At 46.8% G+C, this 23,490-nt stretch overlaps 2 protein-coding genes across 6 annotated transcripts; one reads left to right on the top strand and one right to left on the bottom strand.

Annotated features, from left to right (window-relative positions):
• On the bottom strand, positions 1 to 13,753 carry CDCA8 (cell division cycle associated 8). 2 transcript variants are annotated; one of them, XM_081144926.1, is made up of 11 exons: positions 13,605 to 13,753; positions 13,366 to 13,478; positions 13,112 to 13,240; positions 11,165 to 11,205; positions 8,878 to 8,950; positions 6,969 to 7,051; positions 5,571 to 5,635; positions 4,608 to 4,703; positions 3,318 to 3,444; positions 2,459 to 2,545; positions 1 to 1,301 (listed from the first exon to the last, which is right to left on the bottom strand). In XM_081144926.1, exons 2-11 carry the CDS (start codon positions 13,460 to 13,462, stop codon positions 1,257 to 1,259), a joined length of 843 nt encoding a protein of 280 aa, XP_081001052.1. In that variant the 5' UTR covers positions 13,463 to 13,478; positions 13,605 to 13,753; the 3' UTR covers positions 1 to 1,256. The 2 variants fall into 2 exon arrangements, with proteins under 2 accessions (XP_081001052.1, XP_081001053.1); XM_081144927.1 differs by having other exon boundaries at positions 13,644 to 13,719.
• A 213-nt stretch (positions 13,754 to 13,966) lies between these two features.
• AIRIM (AFG2 interacting ribosome maturation factor) lies at positions 13,967 to 21,252 on the top strand. Of its 4 annotated transcripts, none has more exons than XM_081144933.1 (5): positions 13,967 to 14,057; positions 14,377 to 14,654; positions 16,760 to 16,939; positions 18,753 to 18,871; positions 19,033 to 21,252. In XM_081144933.1, the coding sequence occupies exons 2-5, from the start codon at positions 14,380 to 14,382 to the stop codon at positions 19,068 to 19,070; spliced, it is 612 nt and encodes a 203-aa protein (XP_081001059.1). In that variant the 5' UTR covers positions 13,967 to 14,057; positions 14,377 to 14,379; the 3' UTR covers positions 19,071 to 21,252. The 4 variants fall into 4 exon arrangements, with proteins under 4 accessions (XP_081001059.1, XP_081001061.1, XP_081001058.1 ...); XM_081144935.1 differs by having other exon boundaries at positions 14,039 to 14,057; positions 14,374 to 14,654; XM_081144932.1 differs by lacking the exon at positions 13,967 to 14,057 and adding an exon at positions 14,129 to 14,198.
• The last annotated feature ends 2,238 nt before the right edge of the window (positions 21,253 to 23,490 follow it).

The following is a 23,490-nucleotide window of genomic DNA, read 5'->3' as shown; positions in this document are numbered from 1 at the left end:
TTAAAAACAAACCCAGTTTATTGAAAACAGGTAACTCTCAGTAGCTCTGATTAGAAGCCAGATTCGAGATACCATTACTCAAAAAAACAGTATGTACAAAGTCTCAGGGAAGGGAGAAAAAAACTTGAAAATACAACTTAACAGGACTGGATTACTAGGACGGTCACATAGCAAAATGACACAAAGTACAGCAAAGAGCCACCCATGAGAAAACAGTGGGCCCTCAAGCCTGGGGTGGGGACTCTCAGTTCCCACATTCTTGGACCACATCCCATGATTCTTTGGGGAAAGAGGCACTGACTGAGGAACCAGCCCATACCCAGGGCACAGGCCAAATGTGGGATGAGGCACCAGACCAGTTACAGCTGCTCCCTCAATGAAGCCAGTAAAAGTGCTCTCTGCAAAGTCTCTAGACCTGGCAGGGACCACCGGGCCACAGAGAGCTCAGAGACCTTCTCTGTGCCAGTCACATACAACCCCAGACTAGTCTAAGCCCTACGTGATTCCCTTATCCAAATTTCTACTAACTGGAGAGGTAGAGGAGGAAGACATGGAAACTGCCTCCACACCAATTTTTGGTCTTCTGTAGAGATATATACAAAACAATGCTCCACAAGTCAGCCTGAAAAAACTGGGCACAGCGGGTGTGAGATTACACAGGAGGAGGGGGTGAGCATGGGAGGGGAGTTGTGTTCTGCTGTGGTCACTGCTGTGACAGGTCCTGTCCCACTGTTCTGGCCCCATTTGTATGGTTCCTCCCCGCTTTCTGATGTGACCTCTCATGGCCCAGAACTCTCACTTCTCTGAGCACAAACCTCCCAGCCTCGAGCATACAGAGTGGAAACACCAGAAGCAGAGGCTTCCTGATGAGCGTGAGTAGGCAGTCTTCCAGAGAACATGAGGTTCTTCCATGTCACCTCCACTGGAGTCAGGCAGGGCAAAGAGGATGCTGAGTTACAGGAGGCAGAAAGCGGCAGCTCAGAGCAGGAAGAATTCAGCAGGGAGAACGACAGGAAGTTCTGATTGCATGGACGCAGCGGGCAGTGTCTCTGTCACCTGGGTTGGAAGGTGTGAACAGTAAACTTTATCTAACTGATGGAGGAACAGTGTCTCCCTACTTCCTGGATTCTCCATAGGGACACCACCACTTCCTGCTTTGGAACTTCACTCAAATAGACAATAAGCTTGAAAGGAAGGTCCCAGAAGTGCCCATTGAAGATCCAGTCTGTCAAGTGTGGCTTCTTGGAATAGCAGCCTCATTTGTGAGTCCGTATGCTGCTGCAGATTTGGGCAAGACGGCTCTAAAAAGAAAAGGAGACAGGTCGTTTAGAGATGGCGGCACTGGGCATGCTTGTCCAGGGAGCCACTCATGGTCTACTTAGGTAGCACTGGGCGTGGGGTCAGGTAGGTCTGAGGAAATCTCAGCCCTGTATTCTCTATTTGTGTCACAAACTGATTCACCTTCCTGAATCTCAGTTTCTCATCTGAATAAAGGAGCGAAGTAACATCTCACATGAGACAATGAAGGTGTAATCTGGGAAGAGTAATGCTGTAGGTCCAGCTAGATGATGAATGTTACCAGATTTGGGTGGCTGGCTATGTGATCTCAGCACTGGGCCTACGTTCAATAGGACATGTTAGGGAAAGCAGCTCGCCGTTGTCCCCTTCCTCGGATGTACCCTTCACAGGCGCCCCAGGAGGGTGGGCCTATGGCAGCCATGTTTTCACTAAGTGCTCTTGTCCACCAGCCAAGACCATGCTGACTGTACCAGGGAGGCCCATATGACCAAAGCTGAGCCAATTAAATTCTTCCTCTTGAACATTTAAAGCAAGACAAGAACCTGGACAGTTAGTGTTGGGTAATGGAGCAACTGTTAGAGCTGGAAGAGTGGGTACTCAAAGCTACAAACCAATGCTCAGGGAGAGCAGAACCAAGAGCCTTGAGAAGGTCACCTGCTGGGGGGTAGGACTGAAGTGCACAGGGCCCCAAAGACAGAAGAGCTGGAGGAGCTGGGGCACCAGAGTGGAGCTCCGTAAACTCCTCTGGCTGATGGTCCCACCCCACCAAGGACTGGCTGTTCAGCGCTTTCTTGGATTCTGTGTTCTGTGGATTCCTTGTAACAAGCCCCCACCCTCCTCCCGCCTTCCTGATCTGTGAAGAAGTTTCAGTTCCTGGAGGTCAAATGTGCCCTGACATATGGCAACAACTGCCTGATGAGGCAGAACCTGGATTCTGTTGTGGAACTTCGGTGGCAGGCACTCTGGGGTAGACCAAAAGTCAACATCAATTTAAGAACAGAACTGCTGCAAGGTAAGCAGGACAATAGTCAAAATCCCTTGGGGGAAAGAAGATTATAAGTACAAAGTGTTAGCCCGGATCTGAAAGACAACCCTAAGTAAAGCTAACCAAGAACACTACTGGAGGCAGCCCAGATGTGGAGGTGAGTGTGAGACTTACGGACAGCTGCTTAATGTTCCCCAAGGCCTCTGGATCCAGTTGTGCAATATCGACCCTCTTCAAGTCACTGGCCAGTAATCTCATGCTCTGTATGGAGGGGAAAGTGGGTTAAATTGCATGTCCTTCAGGGTGGGAACCTCCATCCAGCAGCCCAGTGTGCCCCAGGGGGCCTCCTTTGTGTTCTGCACTCGGGGGGATGAGGCAAGGCAGGCAGGACTCAGGCTGTCACCGTGTTCCTAACAATACAGTGACTTCAGTGCTTATTATTGGGTAAGCAGCTGGAGCACCCAGGTACCAGGGCATGCCCATCAGGTTAGAAATGCCCTGCAGACCACACCTGAGATAAACTGCTCTTTCCTCCCAGGAGGTGAGGTCAACAACTTGCTCTACTCAGCTCAGAGAAACTGGGCTGCTTCAGAACCCCTGGAAGTTAGATAAAGTGGAAGAGACAGCTCATGCTCCCCTTTCTAGACAACACACACACCCTGGCAGTGCCCCCACGCACTCCATCTCCTTTACTGCACACATCACATGATAGTATAGTTAACCGTGAACCTATCTTGACTATTGAACTGCTTCTCCAGGGCAGAAATGTCTTCTGCATCTTGGGTCTGCTGTCTTCTGCATATTGGGTACGCAAATGTTAGTGGATGAACAAATGGAACCCAAAGCTGGGCAAGGATGTTTCCAGTCTGTGCCTCTAATCTGGGAGAGGAAATTGGGTTCTGAATCCTATACAAGAGTGGAGAGGATCCATGCAACCAAAAGGACTTTGGGGGAGAGAAGTGGGTGACAGACCAGGAAAAGAAATGCTGATGATGCGGCATGCAGTGGCCAGGCTTCCCTCTGAGATACTTACCTCTCCACCTCCCACTGGCACAGTGAGGAAAACCTCTTTGCTGTCAGCCAGAGGGCTGCCGTTCACTGAGACATTGTAAATCCGCTCTCTGGCTGCTGGAGTTCGCAGGCCTGGGGTTTTGAAGACCCTAGAAAGTGGGAAAACCTCTGTAAAGATGGCTGGCAGATTGCATGACACCAGGCGCTATGAGCCCTTCCAAACCCCATCTGGCCTCAAGCTGCACTTTTCACATCACACATTTCTAAGAAGGCGAGTTCTAAATTTAGGGGGAAATCTTTTTAAGCAGTAATGACTAAACACAGCTGGAGAAGGGAGATTGTAATTATCAAACATACATCTAGCAAAAGTAAATTCTTATCCATGTAAATTTTAGGCCCAAAGCTCTGTATGAATGCCAGTCATCCATCCATCCATCCGTCCATCCATCCATCCATCCATCCATCCATCCACCCACCCACCCACCCACTCACCCACTCCGGTTAATGTAGTATTTCTAAGAGTAGCTAAGTGCTTCTATCAAGCGGAATTTTCGAGGGTCAAAGGAGGAGGATTCAAAGATTACATCATTATGTTAAATCCCAAATGAGCTTTCTCAGTGCATTTACAATGCTGCTACCTATTTCCCCGAGTGTCCTTTACTGTATGCTTATGTGAAAAACAAAGCTAAGCAGGAGTGGGAATTAAAGGCAGAAGGTAAGTCTTCCTCCTCTCCCCACTCTCAATTCCTATGCACCCTTCCAGAAACTTTCTGTGTATGTAAAAGCAGATGACCATCTAGGACACAGTGCTCCAACTGCTTGGAGATGCTTATAATCCTGAAGCTGCCCTCCACCCCCATCAGCACGTAAGGATCTACTTGTTTTCAAAAGTCTATACAGCATTTTCTGTTTAGCTGACCAGCCCTAGGGAAGGGATAAACTGTTGCTGCAAGAACATCCTTGTTTATACTGGTCTCCCAAAAGAGGACGTCAATTTTCCCCAAGGGCATAGGAGAATGCCTACCATTTAAAAAACAAAGCAAAACCTTTTGATTAGAATCAGAATAGACCAAAAGTGACTAGAGCCTCCAGTGATCAGAGTCAATGTTTTCTCTCTCATGAGATAAAGAATCACTCTGTTGCTCTAACAGGTGAACCTGTACTGGGGAAAGGCAACCACCACCAGAAAGCCTAGCTGATCACTCTCCTCTGAAAGGGCTTCCCAAGCCTTGGAGTCAGGAGTTATTTTCTTAAACACCCTTCTTGGATTCTGGGTTCACACCCAAATCCAAGCCTTGCTCTCAGTACTCACCGTGAGTCAAATCTGGGCGTCAGGCCTGGAGTTGGTTTCACCATAGACAGCTCCATTCGGCCCACAGCCGGGGTAACAGTGCTATAATTGCTTGACCTACAGGTAAGAAACGGCCATTAGGTGCGCAGCAGCAGCAGGGGCAGGTAGCACTTGGAGAGCAGTGACCTTGTCAGATACTGTCATGAGCACCTACGTAAACGTGTAACGCTCCCAACAACCCTATGAGAAGCACCATGGTTATCTTCATTTATAGATACAGAAATTTATTGACTTTAACTTGCCCAAGATCACATAGCCAACTAGGACAGAGACAAAACTCTGGACCCAAGCAGTCAACCTCCAGAATCCAACCCCTCAATAAGCTAACAGAGTGAGAGGAAGGAGACAGCCCCTCACCAGCTGCAGGCCCCCCAAGAACCCCTAGGTGTGGTTCTTGTCCTCTTGTTAGGCAGTTACCACTGCTCAGGGAGAACTGAGAGGAGTCCACTCCTTCACAGACACCCCCCCATGACTACTTTCCTAAGCTTGCTTGAGATGTAGCCCCACTCCCAACAGTTTAGTAGGGCCTCCAGAATCAGGTTAAGCCCATGGTGATTATTTGGCAGGACCAGGAGGAACAGCTGAAGAAACTACCTGTTAGTAAGTGACAGCTACCTTGTGACTGACCATGGGGCAGCTCTGCACATGGACTGTCAGGCAACTAAACAAAATAATATGCGATGTCTACCACGTTTCTGGGTTCCATTCTCCGTTTGCATCGAAAAGCGGGGGGAGGATAGAGAACGTGGGCAGGTGCTGGGTGAGATAATTTCTAGAGGCCCCAGGTCAGATACTCAAGGATTTGACGACTTGAAGCTCTACCAGAACACAAGCCACAAAGCCCTCTCACCGCCTAGTTCTGCCAGGATGAATGTGGCTTCTCCAATAAAACCAACACACAGCTGAACTGGGAAAACCCATTACCTTTTGCTTTTGCCTCTTGCTTGTATGGACTGGGTTCTCTTCCTGGATGCAGGGCACCTTTTGACCTGGAGTGACAATCAAATGAAACTGAGGTTACACAAAGCCTTTCCTTCAAAGGGTAAAGGTAAGGGGTAGGGAACCAGCTCTGGAAAAGAAACCTAACACTGAACATAAGAAGGTCTATCTCGCAGACTTAAGTAACTCAGAAAATAATTGATCAACTAAGGCCTTATACTTGCTTGGTTTTCAAAATAGAGAATTTTGGCCAAGATTAAGGGTAAATGTCATTTAAATTGATTGCAGCCTGGCTGGTCACCCCCCACCCTGACTTTACATAAAGTGCGACTCAGATCACTATGGGCATCCCAGGTGCCCAACAGAAGGAACCCTCAGCAGTCCTCATCCCTCCGAGTCCTCAGAGACACCTGACAAGAACTACAAGAACTACTCCTTACCTTCTGATGATTCTCTCCTCCCTCACCTCCCCAGATTGACCCACCTTCCCTGCTTCTGTGCTGTCCCCTGCCTCACAGGCTCCTCTTTCTCCCTCACCCCCTCTCCATGCTCTCCGCACACAGCACCAACTCCCACACTGGGACAACCACCTAAAGATCTGGGAGTCAGTGGGACTTTCAATCTCCTCCTCTGAGCTCCAGGCTGAAATTTTTGTCTAGTCTCCATGTCCTAGAAAAGTATTAAATGCTCAGTATGTCAAACAAATGACACCTGAACTGTTCCCCTTCACCGGAACCTAGCACCACTCTTCCTCCTGTGTCCCACATGCCACCCATGGCAGTTGCCTAAGCTAGAAACCATTTAGTACCTTCTCACCCCCTAGTTCTCGCCTTCCCTCCACCAATCTTGCCCACTCTCCCTTTTAAGTCTTATTTCAATGCCATTTCTTTTTATAGGGTCAGAGCCTCCCTACCGGTTTCCTTCTCTCTAGTTTTCCCCTACCATTTACCCCGAATACTATTCTGAAATATGGATCTGGTGATGTCACCACTACCTACCTGATGAAACTTCCAAGCCTGGTGCACAAGGCCATTCATTATCTGCCCCTCTACCCAAATTACCCTCACAGCTTCTATCCCAGCCACTTCAAACTGCTTCCTGTTCCTTAAATGGACACTTTCATACCTCCTCCCAGAACTCCCTTCCCTTTCTTTTCCAGCTAATGAAATCTCACTTTAAAGGCCTGGCTGTGTCCTAAGGGGGTAGGTAAGACTCAATAGCTTCCTCTTCTACACACTTTGCACATCTATGATAGCTTTTGTTATTAGCCATTTAAGTGGGATCTTCTGTACTAAACTGTGGAGTCTGGGAGGGCAACACCACATTTTGCAGACTTTGTGTTTCCGTCTGTCAGCCCACAGCCCTAAATCTGAACCCACTTACTCTGGCAGTTTGAAGTCTCTTATTTTTACTTTCTTCTTCTTCTTCCTCTTCTATCATTTCTTCCACTTGTATGACCTTTCGTGCTACAAGAAACAGTTTAACAGAGTGACGTTTCTCGTGGGAATAAACTTTCATGCATTCACATTTCTTATAGGAAAGAAAACTTAAGCAATCTTAGGCTGTAGGCTAGAAATAGACCCAATATAAAGATCACTTTTTTAAAAAGAGGGTTTAGACAAAGGAAACTAACCAGAGTGGTTAAGAAGCCCGTATGATGCCCTGTATGGTCTGCCCAGCATTCTGATCAAGAATGTAGACTGTGGAGTTGGGCAGACATGAGTTTGAGGCCTGGCCCTGCCACTAACTAGGCCACATGGTTTCATGGCGGTGCCTCAGTTTCCTCATCTATAAAAGGGCGTAGTCATTTTATAGGGCTATTATGAGACCTGGAACGTGGGCTCCCTAAGAACAGGGTCTTTGTTACTTTTATTCCTACATCCCAAACCCTAGAATTGTCCCTATAAATGTTTAAGTATTTCCGGAATGAACGAATGTAAAGCCCCTTGGACAGTACTGGACACGTTATAATTATTATTAGTTATAATATTATTTATGTAGATGCCACAGGAAAACTTAGAAAGTGTCTCATTGCAAGTATGTATTGCCAGGAGCTAGACATCCTGAACAGGGATTCCATGGAGAAAATTCTGCATGTAATCATAGGGGAAGAGAGAGCTCAGACTAAATGACTTTTAAGTTTTGCATTTTTTTTTAAAAAAAAGCTTACCATGCAGCGGACAAGAGAAAACAATTTTTACTGTTTGCTGACACTGGTTCTGGTGTGTTCAGTTCCCAGGGGTGAAATCAGAAGACACCCCTCCCCCAAGTAAGCAATATTGGTGGAATTCAGAAGAGAAACTGATACTGCCTAAATGTAGAAATAACCCAAACTGACCTAACAGATGGTAAATATGTGGCTAACAAACTCTAGGAACACCCAAGTGCAATTACATTATAACCTCTGGGATAATGACACCTGGAATATGACATCTGGAAAGCAAAAATGATGCCAAGGTTGAATCAGATGGTCAGGACAGCCTCACGAGTTGGATGCACTGAGCTGCCAAAGCTTGATGACAGCGACAAGTCCACAGTAGAGCTCATCCTAGCCTGACTCCATGCTCACTAATTACAACCCGGCTTCCCCAAAACCTTCCCTATGAGACAGTGTTTCTCAGTGTGGGGAGTATCTGTGAGAGACGTTTATATGATGGGTCACTGAATCAAGTGACATGGAATTAACATGTGGAGAAGGTCTGTTTCCAGTTCTCACTCAGCCCTCTGATCAGGGAGTCTCAGCTGGTATGGCCATATCTTATAGCACCTCTGTGAATCTTGCTAACCTCTCCAATTCAGGGGAAGCAAGCAGACAACAGGTTTGGTTTTCAGCACAGCGTTTGTTTTTCTCCTTTCCCTTCCACTCACACACTGGTCTGGAGGGTTTGGTTAGTATCGCTCTTGCATATAATTAACTGGATACAGCACCCAAAATCAAATTTTCGAATTACAAGACTAAGGAGCAGACATTAGAGCAGGGGCAGGGAACACACCGCCCACAGGCTGTACACTGCCTGCGAAATCATTTGTTCGGGGCCTGCTAAGGCAACCGCAGGTGGGACTCGAAATTCAGTAAATCTAGGAGTTTTTTTCACAGCTCATTTTTAAGTTAATATTTTGTATGGCCTGCGAATGATGTTATAAGTATTCAAATGGCCCTTGGCAGAAAAAAACGTTTCCCACCCCTGCATTAGAGGGAAGAGGCTCCATCATTGAGGCCTCCCTGAGCAGCAGCCAACTACCCTGGGCCTCAGCTCTCTCAGTTCAACAAGGGATTTTGAAAAGTACTCACTTCTGGCAGATTTCAGGGGTGTCTGAATAGCTTCTGCTGTTAGTTTGTTTATTTCTGTGATATCCAGGTCAGCCTGTGACAAACACAGCCAAAAATCACCAGGCATAGTCCATCAAATACGAGGAACAATATTTTAAAATGAAAAACAATTACTTTTAAAAATGTCATTGAATACAGTCAAAAGATTGTTAATTACAACACAATATAATAGACTCCCATAAGTCAAGACCCAAAACACTGACAATAGCTTGCTCCTTCCTAGCTATGTATTCTTCTGTTCCATTTCCATGTCTCTCCCTCAAAGGTGACCAGTCTTCTAAATCTGTCATTCTCCAAAGATAACCACTACCATTCCATTTTCTTGAAATAAATGTGTGTGTGTGGGTGTGTATATACATATTTCCACAAATGTATCTGTGACTAAATAATATTTTGTTTGGTTTTGTTTCTGACCACTGTTTGTGGTTGCAATTAATCTCTTTTCACTACTATAGAATATCCCACTGTGTGATTCTATCAAAATGGATTTGTCCAATCTCCTGTCCAGTCTTTTGTTATTATAAACACTTTGAACTATCATACATATATGTCCAAGTTTCCTCTTGACTATATACTTAGAGATAGGGCATTACAGGGTTGTAGGGTACACAAATAATTATGCCAAATTATTTTCCAAAGTAGTTACAAGTGTTTCCATTCCATGAGCAAACAATACAAGTTTCTAATGACCCACATTCTCTGTAACACCTGGTGCTGTGTCAAACTGCTCATTTTTCTCTTTTTAAGCCTAGGGGGTCAATAAGGTTTTCTATTATGTTCCTGGGCCCTTCAAAAAGGCTTCCAGTTGCCCTTCTAATTAAACTTCTTCCCAGTGATGACTACCTATGTGTATGGGACTAGTCAAGAGCAGGCATGATTCGTAGGCCTTTCCTAGCAGGGCATGCGTAAATATCAGAATAGTTGTTACAGACTAGGAATGACACAGGTTTCATCTCTGGGTTGGGAGGGACTACATGGAGTGCTCAGAGACGGATTCTGAGGCTCACCAGGTTTAACAAGAAACAGTGTTGTAACAGATTAGTGATATCCAATGTGGTTTATGGAACGGGAAGTGATGGCCAACTTTCTGCCAACTCTAGAACAAGCTGGCATGTTATGAAAGTATCACTGGTAGCAGGCTACTGATCACCTAACGTGCAGAAGAGTTAACAAGCCTAAGACTGATATCCATGGAAAGACCTGTTTACATGGTTGGCCAGTGGCTGGCACAAAACTTGGATTTCAGGGTTCCCACTATACCCTGGTAAGAGTGGTTCCCTGTGCCTAAGATTTGTACAAACAATATGGTTTTTTGCTGAACACCTGCTTTCCTTCTGAAGTTCAGAATTTTGGTATTGCTAGGCAGATGATGACTGTGTGACCAGCCCCCAGTAAAACCCTGGGCATTGAGTGCCTAATGAGCTTTTCTGGTAGGTAATGAGTTGAGTTAAGCATGTCCTGTGTGATTCCATTGGGAGAGGGCTCTTGGAAGCTTGAGTCCTCTGGACTCTGCCCCATGCACCTTTTCCCTTTGCTGATCTGCTTTGTATCCTTTCACTGTAATAAATCATAGCAGAATACAACTATAGTAGCCCCCCTTCAGCCTCCCAACGGCTTCACTTTCTGTGACTTCAGTTACCTGTGGTCAACCAGTAAAATATTAAATGAAAAATTCCAGAAATAATCCACAAGTTCTAAATCCCATGCTGTTCTGAGTAGGTGATAAAATCTTGCATCGCCCAGCTCTGTCCCAGGACATGAATCCTCCCTTTATCCAGCATCTCCATGCTATATATGCTACCCACCCACTAGTCCCTCAGTAGCCATGTCAGTTATCAGATCACTGGTATCGCAGTACTTGTGCTCAAGTCACCCTTATTTTATTTAACAATGGCCCCAAGCAAAAGAGTAGTGACGCAGGCAATTCAGACAGGCCAACGAGAACTGGAAAGTGCTTCATTTAAGTGAAAGGTGAGTACAGTACAGTTAGATGTTTTGAGACACAGAGACCACATTCTTAAAACTTTCATTACAGTATATTGTGAAAATTGTTCCATTTTATTACTGTTAATCTCTTACTGTGCCTAATTTATAAATTAAACTTTATCATAGGTACGTATGTACACATAAAGTTCCCTATGGAACTTCTTTCACAGTAAGCACTCACTGGTTGGATTTTGTTAACAGACCCAACTTAAAAAAACAAAAAAACCTAACCAACAGTTCCAAAATAGGACAAGTCACTTACCGTTGCTGCCTCTTCCAGGGCCTGCTTGTTTCCTCCAAGGGCTTTAAAAAGAACATTTTGTTCAGTTACTGTCAGATTTTAATGATAAATCATTTTCCCATGACCAGTTATCTTTCTAAAGCTGGACCAGATTAAGTTCTTGCTCTAACACTCAAGGACCTTCATAATCTAGTCTAGTATTTTTCCAAGCTTGACTTGTCCCTCTAGTGACTCAGTCTATTGTTCTACTACACCAAAAAGTTCCTGTTAGTTCCCAAGTGTGCCACTGTCTTTCGTGAATCAGTGCCCTGGTATTTATTATTTCCTCTGCCCCAAATATTCCTCTGCACCCAACAAATTTCTAATTCATCCTTTGAAACTCAGCTGAAACCCAAAATTCTGCTAATTTGTCTATTATAGCAGATTGCTGCAAAGTGCTGAGTTAGGTGTTCACCCCCTCACCCTACCCAACAACTACTCAGCAGTTTAAGTGTCCACCTGTCTTGAACTGAATTCCTTGAGGATAGAGATAATATCCTTAGTTTCTGGCAAAATGTGACATACAGTAGGTAGATGGCAAATGTGTGTTGAATGAAGAGGTCTGTGCAAGGTTAGATGTAGAATATAAAGTTAGGTTCGGTCTTCCTGCTAGAAACTCTCACGGTATCCTGTATGACCGTTAAGAACTCAGGCTTTGGAACCAGAATACACTTGCATTCAAACGGACTCTGCCACTAACCAGCTCATGAGATCTTGAGTAAAGTAACCAATCTTTCTGTGCCTTAACCTTGTCATCTATAAATTAGGAATAATTTTAATAATAAATTTGTTATGAGGACAAAATTAGTTAAAACAGCAAGTCCTTGAAAAACAGTTTTCATTCAACATCATTTGAATGGGACTGATACGTGCTCAATGAACACTTCTAAAAATGTGCAAACAAGTAGATTAATAAGTGCAAGGGCAAGCCAAAAGGATCATTAAATGTCTACTATCTGAGGAGATGATGTATTTCTATCCCAGAAGGCGGCTACATACTGGGTAAATAATAATAAAGAAAATAAAAATGTAAGGGTAACCCAGCAGAAAGGACAGGCTCTTGCATTTCCTTGGACATTTAACAAAGGGGTGGGATACAGGCTGGGATTTTCTCTGGCCAGGAAAACTCTTGGGTCCTTGCACTTCACAATTTGATTTGCCCATTTTATTTTTTCTAAACAAATGTGCTCCCTTTATTTTGTTAATCTTCACCTAAGGATATTTCTTCCATTGATTTTTAGAGAGTGGAAGGGGGGGAGAGGGAGAGAGAGAGATTTGAGAGAGACACATGGATTGGTTGCCCCCCACCTGAGCCTCCATTACGGTGGTGGAAATCAAACCTGCAATCCGGGTACCTGCCCTTGACTGGGAATCGAACCCATGACCCTTTGGTACTCTGGCAGGTGCTCTAACCACTGACTCATGCCGGTCAGGGCAGATTTGCCCATTTTAAATCAGCAATTTCTATAAGCTGCAGAAAGCATCCTATCCTTTCATCTGAGTTCTGGTAACAGACCAACTTATTCATTCATTTGTAAATGGTTGGCTAAAATACCAAAAAAAGATTACTTCCTGACACATGAAATTTATGTGAAACTCCTATTTCAGCGTGTCGGTAAGTAAGTTTTATTGGAACACCGCCATGCCCATTCATTACAGCTCTTTTGAACTATAACTGCAGAGGTGAGTTGCACAGATAATCCTCTGGCCCAGGAGGCTTAAGATATTTACTTTCTGGTCTTTTATAGAAAATATTTGACTATCTGCAGGGGTAGCCAACGGTAGGTGCTAAGATTAAAACAAAAAAACCAGAGACATGAGATAGGGAGTGGGAGGAAACATTGTCTGCCATTTCCTGTAGCGACCACGGGAGACCTGAGCAAGGTGAAGGCCGAGGCGGTAGGCAGGGGGCTCCAGGGCGAAGCTTACCGAAGTAGTCGAGCCAGTTCATCTCGCGCAGCGCCTTGGGGAGCCTCAGGATCTCGATGTTGTATATGTTATCCATTTCCTTGAGGAGGTTCATCCTGTCTGACTGAATCTGCTTGGATCGGATTTGCACTGCGACAGGGTAAAGTCGACGGAACACGGTCACCCGGCGGGGGAACGGAGCCTGGAATCCCCCAATCCCCCAGCGCCCCGCGACCGCCCGGAGGAGCCGCGACGACCCGGGCTCGGCCCCTTACCTTCACGGTCGAAGTCCTTCAGGAAGGAGGCGAGCTTCCTGCTCCGCAACGAATTGGTCTTGGTCACCCGACTGCTGCCCTTCCTAGCCGGAGCCATGGCGCTTCGGGAGCTGCTGCGGGGAGCGCAAAACCGAGCCACAAGGGGTTAGAGGCGGAGGCGGGGAAGGGAAAGCAGGGGGCCGCGAAGGCGCCGGAGAGGGCGGACGGGTGCCCCAAAGGGTCGGCGGAGAGGGGCTCACCTTCGGAGCCCGGGCGTCAAGAAGTCTCGAGGAGCGTACCTGCGGGTCCCAAAACCAGGGCTGAGAAAACCCTCGCAGCTCAGGCTGAAAGGGAGCGGCTCAGGAGCCAACAGCACGTACGACCGCCGTCGCGAAATTCAAACTGCCACAGGCTGACGAATGAGAAGTCGCCGTCTTAGAAGGCGGGCCCACGACATCCAATCACAAGGAAGCTCCCCGTCAGCCGCCGGCTCACACGTAGGACTACAGTACCCAGAAAGCTTTGCGGCCTTACGACATATTTTCGCGACCTAACTGCGTAGGGGGCCTGCTCGTAGAAACTGCGGGCCGGCGCCGGCCACCGGCTCCTGCGGGTCTTCAAACTCGGATGCTCTTTAACTTTAAAATTTTCCCGCTGGTTTCAGGGAAGCGGCCGGCAGTCTCAGGGAGAGGACACAAGATTCCTAAGCACAGGTTCGGCGCGGGGGAAAACGGGCTTGGGCCCCGGGTATCCGCAGTCTGCAGCAGGAGATGCTCTAGCCCCAGACGAGCGCCCTCCTGGGCCCTCCCGGAGGTGGGAGACACGGGCCCCGCCTTCCGAGAGCCCCTCCAGAGGTAAGACTCCGCCTCGCACCAGCAGCACCTGTCGGAGGGGATAGACAGCCCTATCTGAGGAAGCCCTGGTTTAGCTGAAACTCATCTGAGAATGGAAATAACTCCTGCCCTTGACCTGATACTTCCCCTACCAACTTGGCACCCGAATGCTGTTTTGTTTTGTTTTTTTTCCCAGCAGAAGATGACTCAGGACCGGCCTCTGCTTGCTGTGCAGGAGGCCCTGAAGAAGTGCTTTCCGGTGGTGGAGGAGCAGCAGGGCGCGTGGCAGAGCACCCTGAGGGACTGCCGGCCCCTCCTGGCCTCCCTCAGCAACCTGGCGGAGCAGCTGCAGGCGGCGCAGAATCTGCGGTTCGAGGATGTGCCGGCGCTGCGGGCCTTCCCAGGTTTAAAGGAGCGGCTGAGGCGCAAGCAGCTGGAGGCGGGTGACACTGTCCTGGACAAGCTAGGCGAGAGGCTGTAAGAGATTCCGTGGCGCTCATTGTTTGCGGAAAGATTTTAAAACCGGGTGTTTTTTAAGTAGCTAGGATCGGCCAGGAAGGTGTTGTCTTCTTTACTTGAGAGCATGGCCTCTGGAGGTGTGTCAGCCTTACGTCTTTTGCATCTGTTGCAGTGGGACCCCTGTCAGAAAACCATTTTCTGGCCTTTCCCCTGTCAGAGGCTAGGCATGGCAGTGATGGACTTAGTAGAAGTGTAAAAAGTAAAACAGAAAAGCAGTGGAGAGTGCTTATTAGCTCTTCTCTATAGTTTTCTTTGGTAAAAAGCAGTGAGGAGCTACAGTTGACCCTTGAACAACAAGGGGCTTAGTGATGACCTCCCACACAATGGAAAATCTACCTATAACTTCAGTTGGCCCTTCCCAAACATGGATTCCCAACCGAGGAGTAAACCTTTGGACAACTTGTTTGAGCTTTGTTGGTCAGTTAAAAGAATCCGTGCATTAGTGGACCTGTGCAGTTAATTAAAGCCCATGTTGTTTAAGGGTCAACTGTATAGTGTATACTTGGTGGGTGTCAGAGCTCAGGGTTTTGCATATATTATTGCATAAAATCTTTTCAGCACCTCTGTGACTTAACCTCACTTACTTCCATTTTGCAGGTGAGGAAACTGAGGCTCAAACAGACCGCCTCTGGTCTCACAGCTAGTAAATAGTAAAGCTGGGATTCTAACCCAAGTGTGCCTGACACCAAGGCCAGAGCTCTTAACACCACTTGGTTCTGTTGTACATTGATGTCTCTGCACCCAGAAGTAGCACATTTGTCAGCCCTTGTTATGCCTAATGTTAGACTCTCTATCTCAGAGTTACAGGTTATGAAGATAGAGAAAAGACAGGGCACATGTCACCTTCCCTTGGCCAGAACAAAACACGGTTCTAGTGTGTAGAGTATGTGCCATAGACTAATATAAAGCTGCCAAAAGTGTATTCATTTGTACAAAATACATTTATTCATTTGTACAAAGTACATTTATTAAGCACCAATGGGATGCCAGGTACAAGGTGCTGGGAATACAACAATGAACCTGATTTAGTTCCTTAGTTGAGTACAAGAGATAGTCAATTAAGTTATGTCATGGTACATTCTAAGATAATACATTTTTATTTCAATTGATTACACATTTGTGTGTGGATATTGGGCTGTTATTACAAGTCTATTTTTAAATTGCGGGTCATGGTCATACGTTTTTGAAAGCCACAATTCTGGCTAAGGAATGCCTTATCCTTTGGGAAATTGTAACCTTTGTCTTGGTGGCTGGGCTCCTTGGAGTCACCAATGGAGTAACAACAATATTTGCCATAACCTGGGAACTTCTCTAAGCATTTTATGTGCATTATTGCATTTAATCTTCACAATAACCCCTTTTATTCATCCAACAAGTGTTTGCTCTCTATGCCAGTCTCAATGTTCTAGGTACTTAGGATGCGCAGTGAGCAAAACACTGGTTTTATATGTGACTGAGAATAAGTAACTTTCCTAAGTCCACAGTAGTCTGTGTGTACTGTGAGCCTAAACTTGGGGCAGGGTAGCATGTGGATAGTGCTGGTTTGTTGCTTCAGTTTCCTCCTGTCCCCTGTTCACATACATGGCATGAACTCTGTGTGAGCAGTTGCTTTTCTTACACACCTTTATAGCAGCCCCAGACGCCCCTTCGTCTTTACCTTCTTTGACAGCTGGGCTAATCACGCAGCTTTGAGAGCCATGTAACTTGTTCATCTTCTCCATTTTTAAGTCAGTTCTTAATTCTTGAGCCACCCCTACCTCCAAAGCACTGTCACCAACCTCCTTAGACAAATAGGTATCATTTGGAGGCAGTTTTTCCCCATAGGGACGTTTGGCAATATCTGGAGACATGATTAATTGTCACAACTTGGAGAGAGTGGGGGCATGGTTTGGTCCTATTGTCTAGTGGGCAGAGGCCAGGGATGCTGCTAAACATCTTACAGTGCACAGGGCAGCCCTCCGCCACAAAGATTCATCTGGTCCAAAGTGTCAGTGTGCTAAGGGTGTGGAACCTGCCTTAGGCCTTTCTCATGATAATGCCTAACATCAGACCCTTTCCCCCAGAGCTGCCCTCCTCAAGGTGCGTGACACTGTCAGCAGCCACGTGGGACAAGTGCTTCAGATCTATGAGCAGCATGCAGACACGATCGGCATTGACGCTGTCCTGCAGGCTTCAGTGGTGAGCCCGTCTGTGGCTGACATGTTGGAGTGGTTGCAAGATATTGAGAGGCACTATCGAACTTCATATCCTTTGCACACATTTCAAATAGTGTCCAGGGCTATTCTAGGCAGTCTTTTAATTTCATTTATCACAGGATTACAGAATTGTATAGTATGCATCAGTTCTCTTTGGCTCCTGAACTTGGGTTCTTCTACAGTTATTTCTCATTTATTGAGTAGCTGCTACCTGCCAGACATTATTCTAGTTGCTGGGAGATAGGCAATAAAACATAGAATGACAGATGGTGATGAGTGCTGTGGAGAAAAATAAAGCAGAGAAAGTGAGGGATGAGGGTGAGGTGGTGATTTTAAATAGGGTGGGCATGGCAGGCTTCACCGAGAAAGTGACATTTTAGAAAAGACATCAAGTGCAGAGGCCCTGAGGTGAGAGCATGCCTGATATATTCAGGAAATGAGGCCGTTGTGGCTAGAGCAGAGTGAAGAAGGGAGGCCTAACAGGAGATGCAGTCAGAGAGATGGGGCTAGATCTTGTAGGGCCTTGAGGTCTTTGAAAGGATTTGGGCTTTTACTCTGAGTGAGATGGAAAGCTTTTAGGTTTTTAACATAATCAAACCTGTTTTTAACAAAAACAACTTGGTTTTGTTCTGAGGGAGGACTTGGGGTGGTGTGGGGCAAGGGTAGAAGCTGAGAGATCATTTAGTTGGAGTTCTGGCCTTTTTCTCTCGATTCTTGCCTTATACACTGGCTGAAGTTTCTACCTTCATTTGAATAACCCCAATTCCAAGCTTTATTTTTGTCTCTTGTCTTGATTTTCAGTTTCCTGTTGATGTCTCCAACTGGATTGCAGACTCAGATTTAGCATTGAACTCCTCTATCTAGCCCTCGCATTCTACCCCCTTTTCCCTTAGTTGTCGAATCAATCCTGTTTAGACACCCAGTCTGGAGATGTAAGCAATACCTTGCTCCTTTCCCTGTTTCCTTTTTTAATTGCAACAGTAGCAGCAGCAGCAGGGTGGTAGCAAGCGGAGTAGCCGCATCTAACATTACTGAGCGCTCACTGTGTGCCAGGTACTGTTCTGAGCATGTTTACACACTCACCTGTCAAGTCCTTGGATTCTATTTTCGTGGTGCATTTTGTATTTTCCTTCTCTATCCCCACTGCCTCTTCCATAGTTTCTTACCTCTCAGTTGGACTTTTAATCACATGGAGCCTCTTGGCAGGTTTCTCTGTCTCTAGCTTCTTTCCCTCTAAGCCACCCCCAATGAGTGACTTGACCCCATATTTCTTCAGGAGGTCAAGTTCCAATCCTATTGCTTGTATAGGAGTTTTTGGTAGCTTCTGTTGGGAGGAGAGTAACACAGAATCCCCATGCTGGGCTGCAGTGCTCTTTGTGTTCTGGCTCCACCTGCCTTCGCAGCCACTTTTCCTCCTACTCTCCTCATTGTTCCATGGCAGCCAGACTGGAAGGTTTACTTGCCCCTGAATCCATCCCAGACTTCCCCACTTCTGTGCCTTTGCTCATGCTTTTCCTACCAGCTGGAATCTCCCTGCTACCCTCTAAACTTGATGTTAGACTTCCACTGACTTTTCTCTCGTATGTCCCTTAGATTCTTTCCTTTCAGTTTCTGGTTTTTCCTCACCGTGGTGAGATCCTGGATTGCAGGGGCAGTTTCCACTCCTCTGTCCCTGAGCACAGAGCCATGTGCTTGAAGAGGCGCTCAGTAAAGATTTGTGGCCTGGGCCAATCCTGCACCCCGGACAATTTCATGATAGCTGCACTTTCACTTTTATGCTCTGTAGCTCTTTCTGGGGTATTTCCCCCCCCCTTTCAACATATTTCATCTTCTTTTGGAGCAGTCCTTAACTTCTAGGAAGGTACCTGAAGAGAAAGTACCTCCTGTCCTCAATCCAGTGGGGAGACTTGGCAAACATCCAAGCTCTGCCCAAGGCCTGGGACCGGATTTCCGAAGATGAACACCAAGACCTGGTACAAGGTACTTGGCTTATCCCTTTATGTCTTCCTCTCCTCCTTTCTGTCCCCATGTCTCACTTTGGGAGCATGGAGATGCCCTCATAGTGCTTCTGTCTCTTATCAATCTGATGTTTGTGTTCTCTGGAGAGGTGCTATGTCACAGGTTCTCTCTTCCTATTCCAGATATCCTATTGAATGTTTCCTTCTTCCTGGAAGAGTAAGGAAGCTGTGTGTTTATCTGGAGACCAGGGGGACACAGTTGAAGAACCACAGTGCTGTACTCTGACTTAAGAAATGTCAATGTTGCAACTGGACATATTTGAAAAATCGTCTACAGCCTAAGGACTGGCTCTTGGGAGAATTGTGCTAGATGTTTCTGGCTTTGGGGCTTCTCCCTGCCAGGTCATGGCTGAGGGTACATGAGCCACTCCTCGCCCTTTCCTAAGGCTCAGGGGAGTGGGTGGAGGCGGAGACAATGCAGGAAAGGCACCGAAGAACACTGGGGACAGAAGCAGCAGCACAGAAGTGGCTGGAAGGAAAGGACGGGATAAAGAGCAGCATCGCCCTCTGCGTCATCCAAACCTCTGAGCCTGCTTGATACCAAGTCCTGGTTTTGTGCATTTGTGTCAACATCTGATTCCTTGACGAATGAGGAAGTGACTTTGATGATTTAAAAAAATAAGCATGATGTTGATAGAAAACAATAATTGTTTTCCAAGTACAATAATAGCTTCTTATCATCAAGCCAATTTCACTTTCCAGAGCCTACCACCAGGGGGAGGTGGTGCAGCATGAATGATTCTGAGTGCTTCGCTGTGAAGGGTTCCCATATTGCTCTTACTACGTGAGAGTAAGTAACTGGGGATAGTGGGACTCCTCAAATGACAGGGGGTTTATGACCAATGCTGGCAGCTGACTTGCCACTTCCCTCTGATCTTGAGTGAGGGAACACCAGCCCATAGTCAGGTGATCAGGTCTTATGATGTGTTCTAGAGACAGATGAAAGAGAGCCCTGGAAGGGTTTATAGTTCAACCAGAGAAAGATCTAAACCAGTGTTTCTCAAGCTTTAATGTGCATGTAAGTCCCTGGTGTCTTGTTAAGATTTAGATTCTGATTCTGTAGTGCTGGGGTGGGGTTCTATACTCTATTTCTAATGAGGTTCCAGGTAATGTTGATGATCCAGGGGCCAGACTGAGTTGAAGAGATTTAAATTGTAATACAATAATAAAAACGTTGTACCTGAGGTAAAAACAATGCTTTGGGAGAAGAGAGGTGATAACTGCTGGTGAGAATGTCATAGTGACTCTCAGTTAGGCCTGAGGCTGATTTTCCTTGGGGCCAGGAGAGGAGTGCAGGGCAGTCCATGCACAGGGTCAGGCTAAGCAAAGTGTGCTGTGTACCAGGCATTGTGCTTTATACACAATTCAAAGGGTATGAGAGCATTTTGATTGAAAAGTTCTCCCCCAGTTACTCAGTTCCCTTACCTGGAGGCAACCAGTGTTTAATGTTTTTGGCATATCCTTCCAAAAATATGATTTGCCTGTATAAGTGCAGTGGTGGGTAACTGCAGAGATAGCCAGCACCAGTCCCCAATGATCTCACGCCCATGTACATCTCTTTCCTTCAGTGTGGGCTGGACTTAAAGATTTGCCTCTAGGGAATGGGATACTGCGGATGTGGTGGATGTCACTTCTGAAACTAGGTTATGAAAAGACTGTAGCTTCCATCTTGGGTGCTGTCACTTGCTCTCTTGGATCAGTCACCCTGGGGGAAGTCAGCTGCGGTGCTGGGGCAGGCCATGTGGGAGACAGATGCCTGCCAGCAACCACCCGAGTGAGCTTGGAAGCAGATCCTCTCCCCCCTAGTTGACTGCAGGTGAGACCACAGCCCCAGCTGACTGCTTGGCTACAACCTCATGAGGACCTACGCCAGAGGCAACCAGCTAAGCTGTGCCCGGATTCAACCAGCTAAGCTGTGCCCGGATTCCTGACCCATGGAAACATAGTAAATGTTTTAAGTCATTAAGTTTTGGGGTGATTTGTTCCACAGCAATTGATAACTGATACAACAAGCAAATATGTTTTTGTGTATTCTCCATAATTTTATACAAATAGTAAAACACTATATGCCCAGTTTTTGTACCTTTTTTTCCTATTTACTATATCTTAGAGATCATTGTGTATGAATACATAAAGAGCTTCTTTAATTTTTTCTAAACCGGTCGCATAGTTTTCTGTTGTATGGACATATGATTTATTTAACTAGCCCCTTACTGATGGGCGTGTAGACTGTTTCCAAAGTCTTACTATCTGTCAGGTGTCAGCAGCCCTCCCTCTACTCCACCCCGCCCGCCATGCTTTTTTTCAATTAGTTAATCCCATCCCACCCACTGTGCCCCAATTAAAAAAAAAAAAAAGGATTCTGTTGGTATTTTTACTTGAATCATATTAAATTTAGAAATTAATTTAGGGAGAATTGTCATAGTGGGAGCCCTTCTAACACTCCTCCAACCATGCCACTGGCTTTGGGTTGAGATAGCAAATGTGAGTTCTCTTCTGTGTTTCCTTACTTGGGTAAATAGACTGTGTTCAGAACCCCCTTCCCTGTCAGTGAGAATCTGTGGGGATGAAATGAATTTAGGCCCCTTTCTTTCCTGTCTCAATCCCACCCACACTTAGAAATCGACCTCAAGATTGTTCTCTCAGGCAGAGTAGGGGCTTTTCAAAGCCAGCAGATACTAGGCTCTGAAGAGAAGGACTGTGCCCAAGGAGAGTCCAGACTTTATGGCGATTGTATTATCTTTGACTTTAACAGGATGATAGGGGCCAGGAACCATCTGCAGCTTGTTCAAGCATTGAGTTGTTAGTAATTCCTTCCCCATGAAAAAGAAGGTGGGGAGAGTGCACGTTTGGGGAGAGAAGCAGGCTCAGGTGAGGGGAAGGAGCAAGTGCGTTGAAGATCAGCTAAGGGAAAGCTTACCGAATTGCAAATGGCCCAGACCTGGGTTCAAGTCTCAGCACAAGTGACCTTGGGTAAGTTATTTCCCCCCTAAGTTTCAGTTTCTTCATCTGTGTAATGGAGATGATGCATGTCCTCACAGGGTTCTATGTTTTAAGTGAGTGGAGGTGTGTGAGGCTCTTGGTAAATTTATAAACTTTTAAGGGGTTGAAATTCACTAAAGATTTATTAGTCACCTACTAGGTGCATAGCTCTGCTGTGAAACAAGTACGCTTGAGAGACAGTGTTTCCTGAGTGCCCATAGCTTGTTGGTGTCTTGCCAGAGTTTTCCCCGGGGTTTTCTTGGTTCTGGTGATAGGGGTCTTTCCCTTCCACCACTGTTTCCTCCCTGCCACAGAAGGCAGAAGCATCCCTGACACCTCAGCTGGGACAAGAGTTGGGTTTCCCCGAACACCCAGCCCTGCTCAGGACATGATTCCTCCGAACAGCAGAGGTAAGTGCAGCGCTGCCACCGGCTGGCGAGCCAGTGGCGCTGCCCGACCCGGCGTGCCAAGGCTCTCTGGGCAGCTGCAACCTTGCCAGTTACCCTCCTTTCTGATCCTGTAGCCAGGAGGGCTGGAGTGAATCCTGGGGCCATCTGCCAGTCTTACATTTTTGTCCTTTATGCCAGGGGCTGGGAAGAGAAAGCCACTGGCAGTGGGGTTGGGGTACAGGAGCTGCCCCTTCCAGGCACTCCCTCCTCCCCATCATTCCTGGAAGGCTCCCTCTTGTTTTCTACATAGTGCAAAGGAAAGTAATTTTTCCCGAGACTGGTACAGCATATTAGGGTCCCAGCCCCAGAGATTCTGACCCAGCATGTGTGGGGAAGGTCTAGGTGTCAGCCCTCTCATCAAGTACCCCTCATTTTCTTTAAGAAATAACTTTAATCCCGAGAAAAAGCAGCAGATCAGAGAGAGCTGGGTAGAGCAGGCACAAGAATTGCCCTTGTCTGGGGAAGGAACGCCTTAATAACTTCCTCGTTGCACTGCTGCTTCCCTTTTTGCTGCTTCTCAGCACCCAGCTCCTCCAGCCCAACAGGACACCAGCTCCAGGCTGCTTGGAGCGGGGTAGTGGCAAGCTGTGTGTACGGTGTTACAGCCTGCCACGTCTGCGCTCACTCACAGGCCTCCCGTGTGCCCAGTGCAGAACTGGTTACCTGTGGCACTAAGTTAAATAAGAGGGCACCCAGCTGAGTGGGCCCGGCAGATGCGCAAGCCCCTTGCGAGAGGTGCTTTCATAAAGGGGTAGGGCGAGCGCAGTGGATGGAGAGTGACTGGTTCTTTTTGTGGGTTTTTGTGGAGGCAAGAAAGGGGAGTGTGAGAGCAGGTCCCCAGCAACTGAATTTTACTGGGAATCTTCCCTGGGGCCTGTAGCGGAGTAAGTGAGGGGGAGGGAGTGGGCAGGGCCACGGCCATCCCTGGGCTGGGAGCAGCCCTCTGCACCCCGGCGCTCTCCTCCCGGTTCAGGCGCGCGCAGTAGGACTCAATTTGCACAGAGAGCCCAGACTAATAAATCGTCCACTCCACTGCAATCCCCGCAGCGCGTCTATAGGCAGCAGCTGACTTTTATCAGCTAGTCTGTTCTTTAATATAAGAGTTTTATGAGGGTCTCCTGAGCTGGCTCATAACGTGATGAAACGTCTG

This window comes from Miniopterus schreibersii, assembly GCF_964146895.1.
Source record: "Miniopterus schreibersii genome assembly, chromosome: 8".
Taxonomy (NCBI): Eukaryota; Metazoa; Chordata; class Mammalia; order Chiroptera; family Miniopteridae; genus Miniopterus; species Miniopterus schreibersii.
This window is presented reverse-complemented; position numbering and strand designations above follow the sequence as displayed.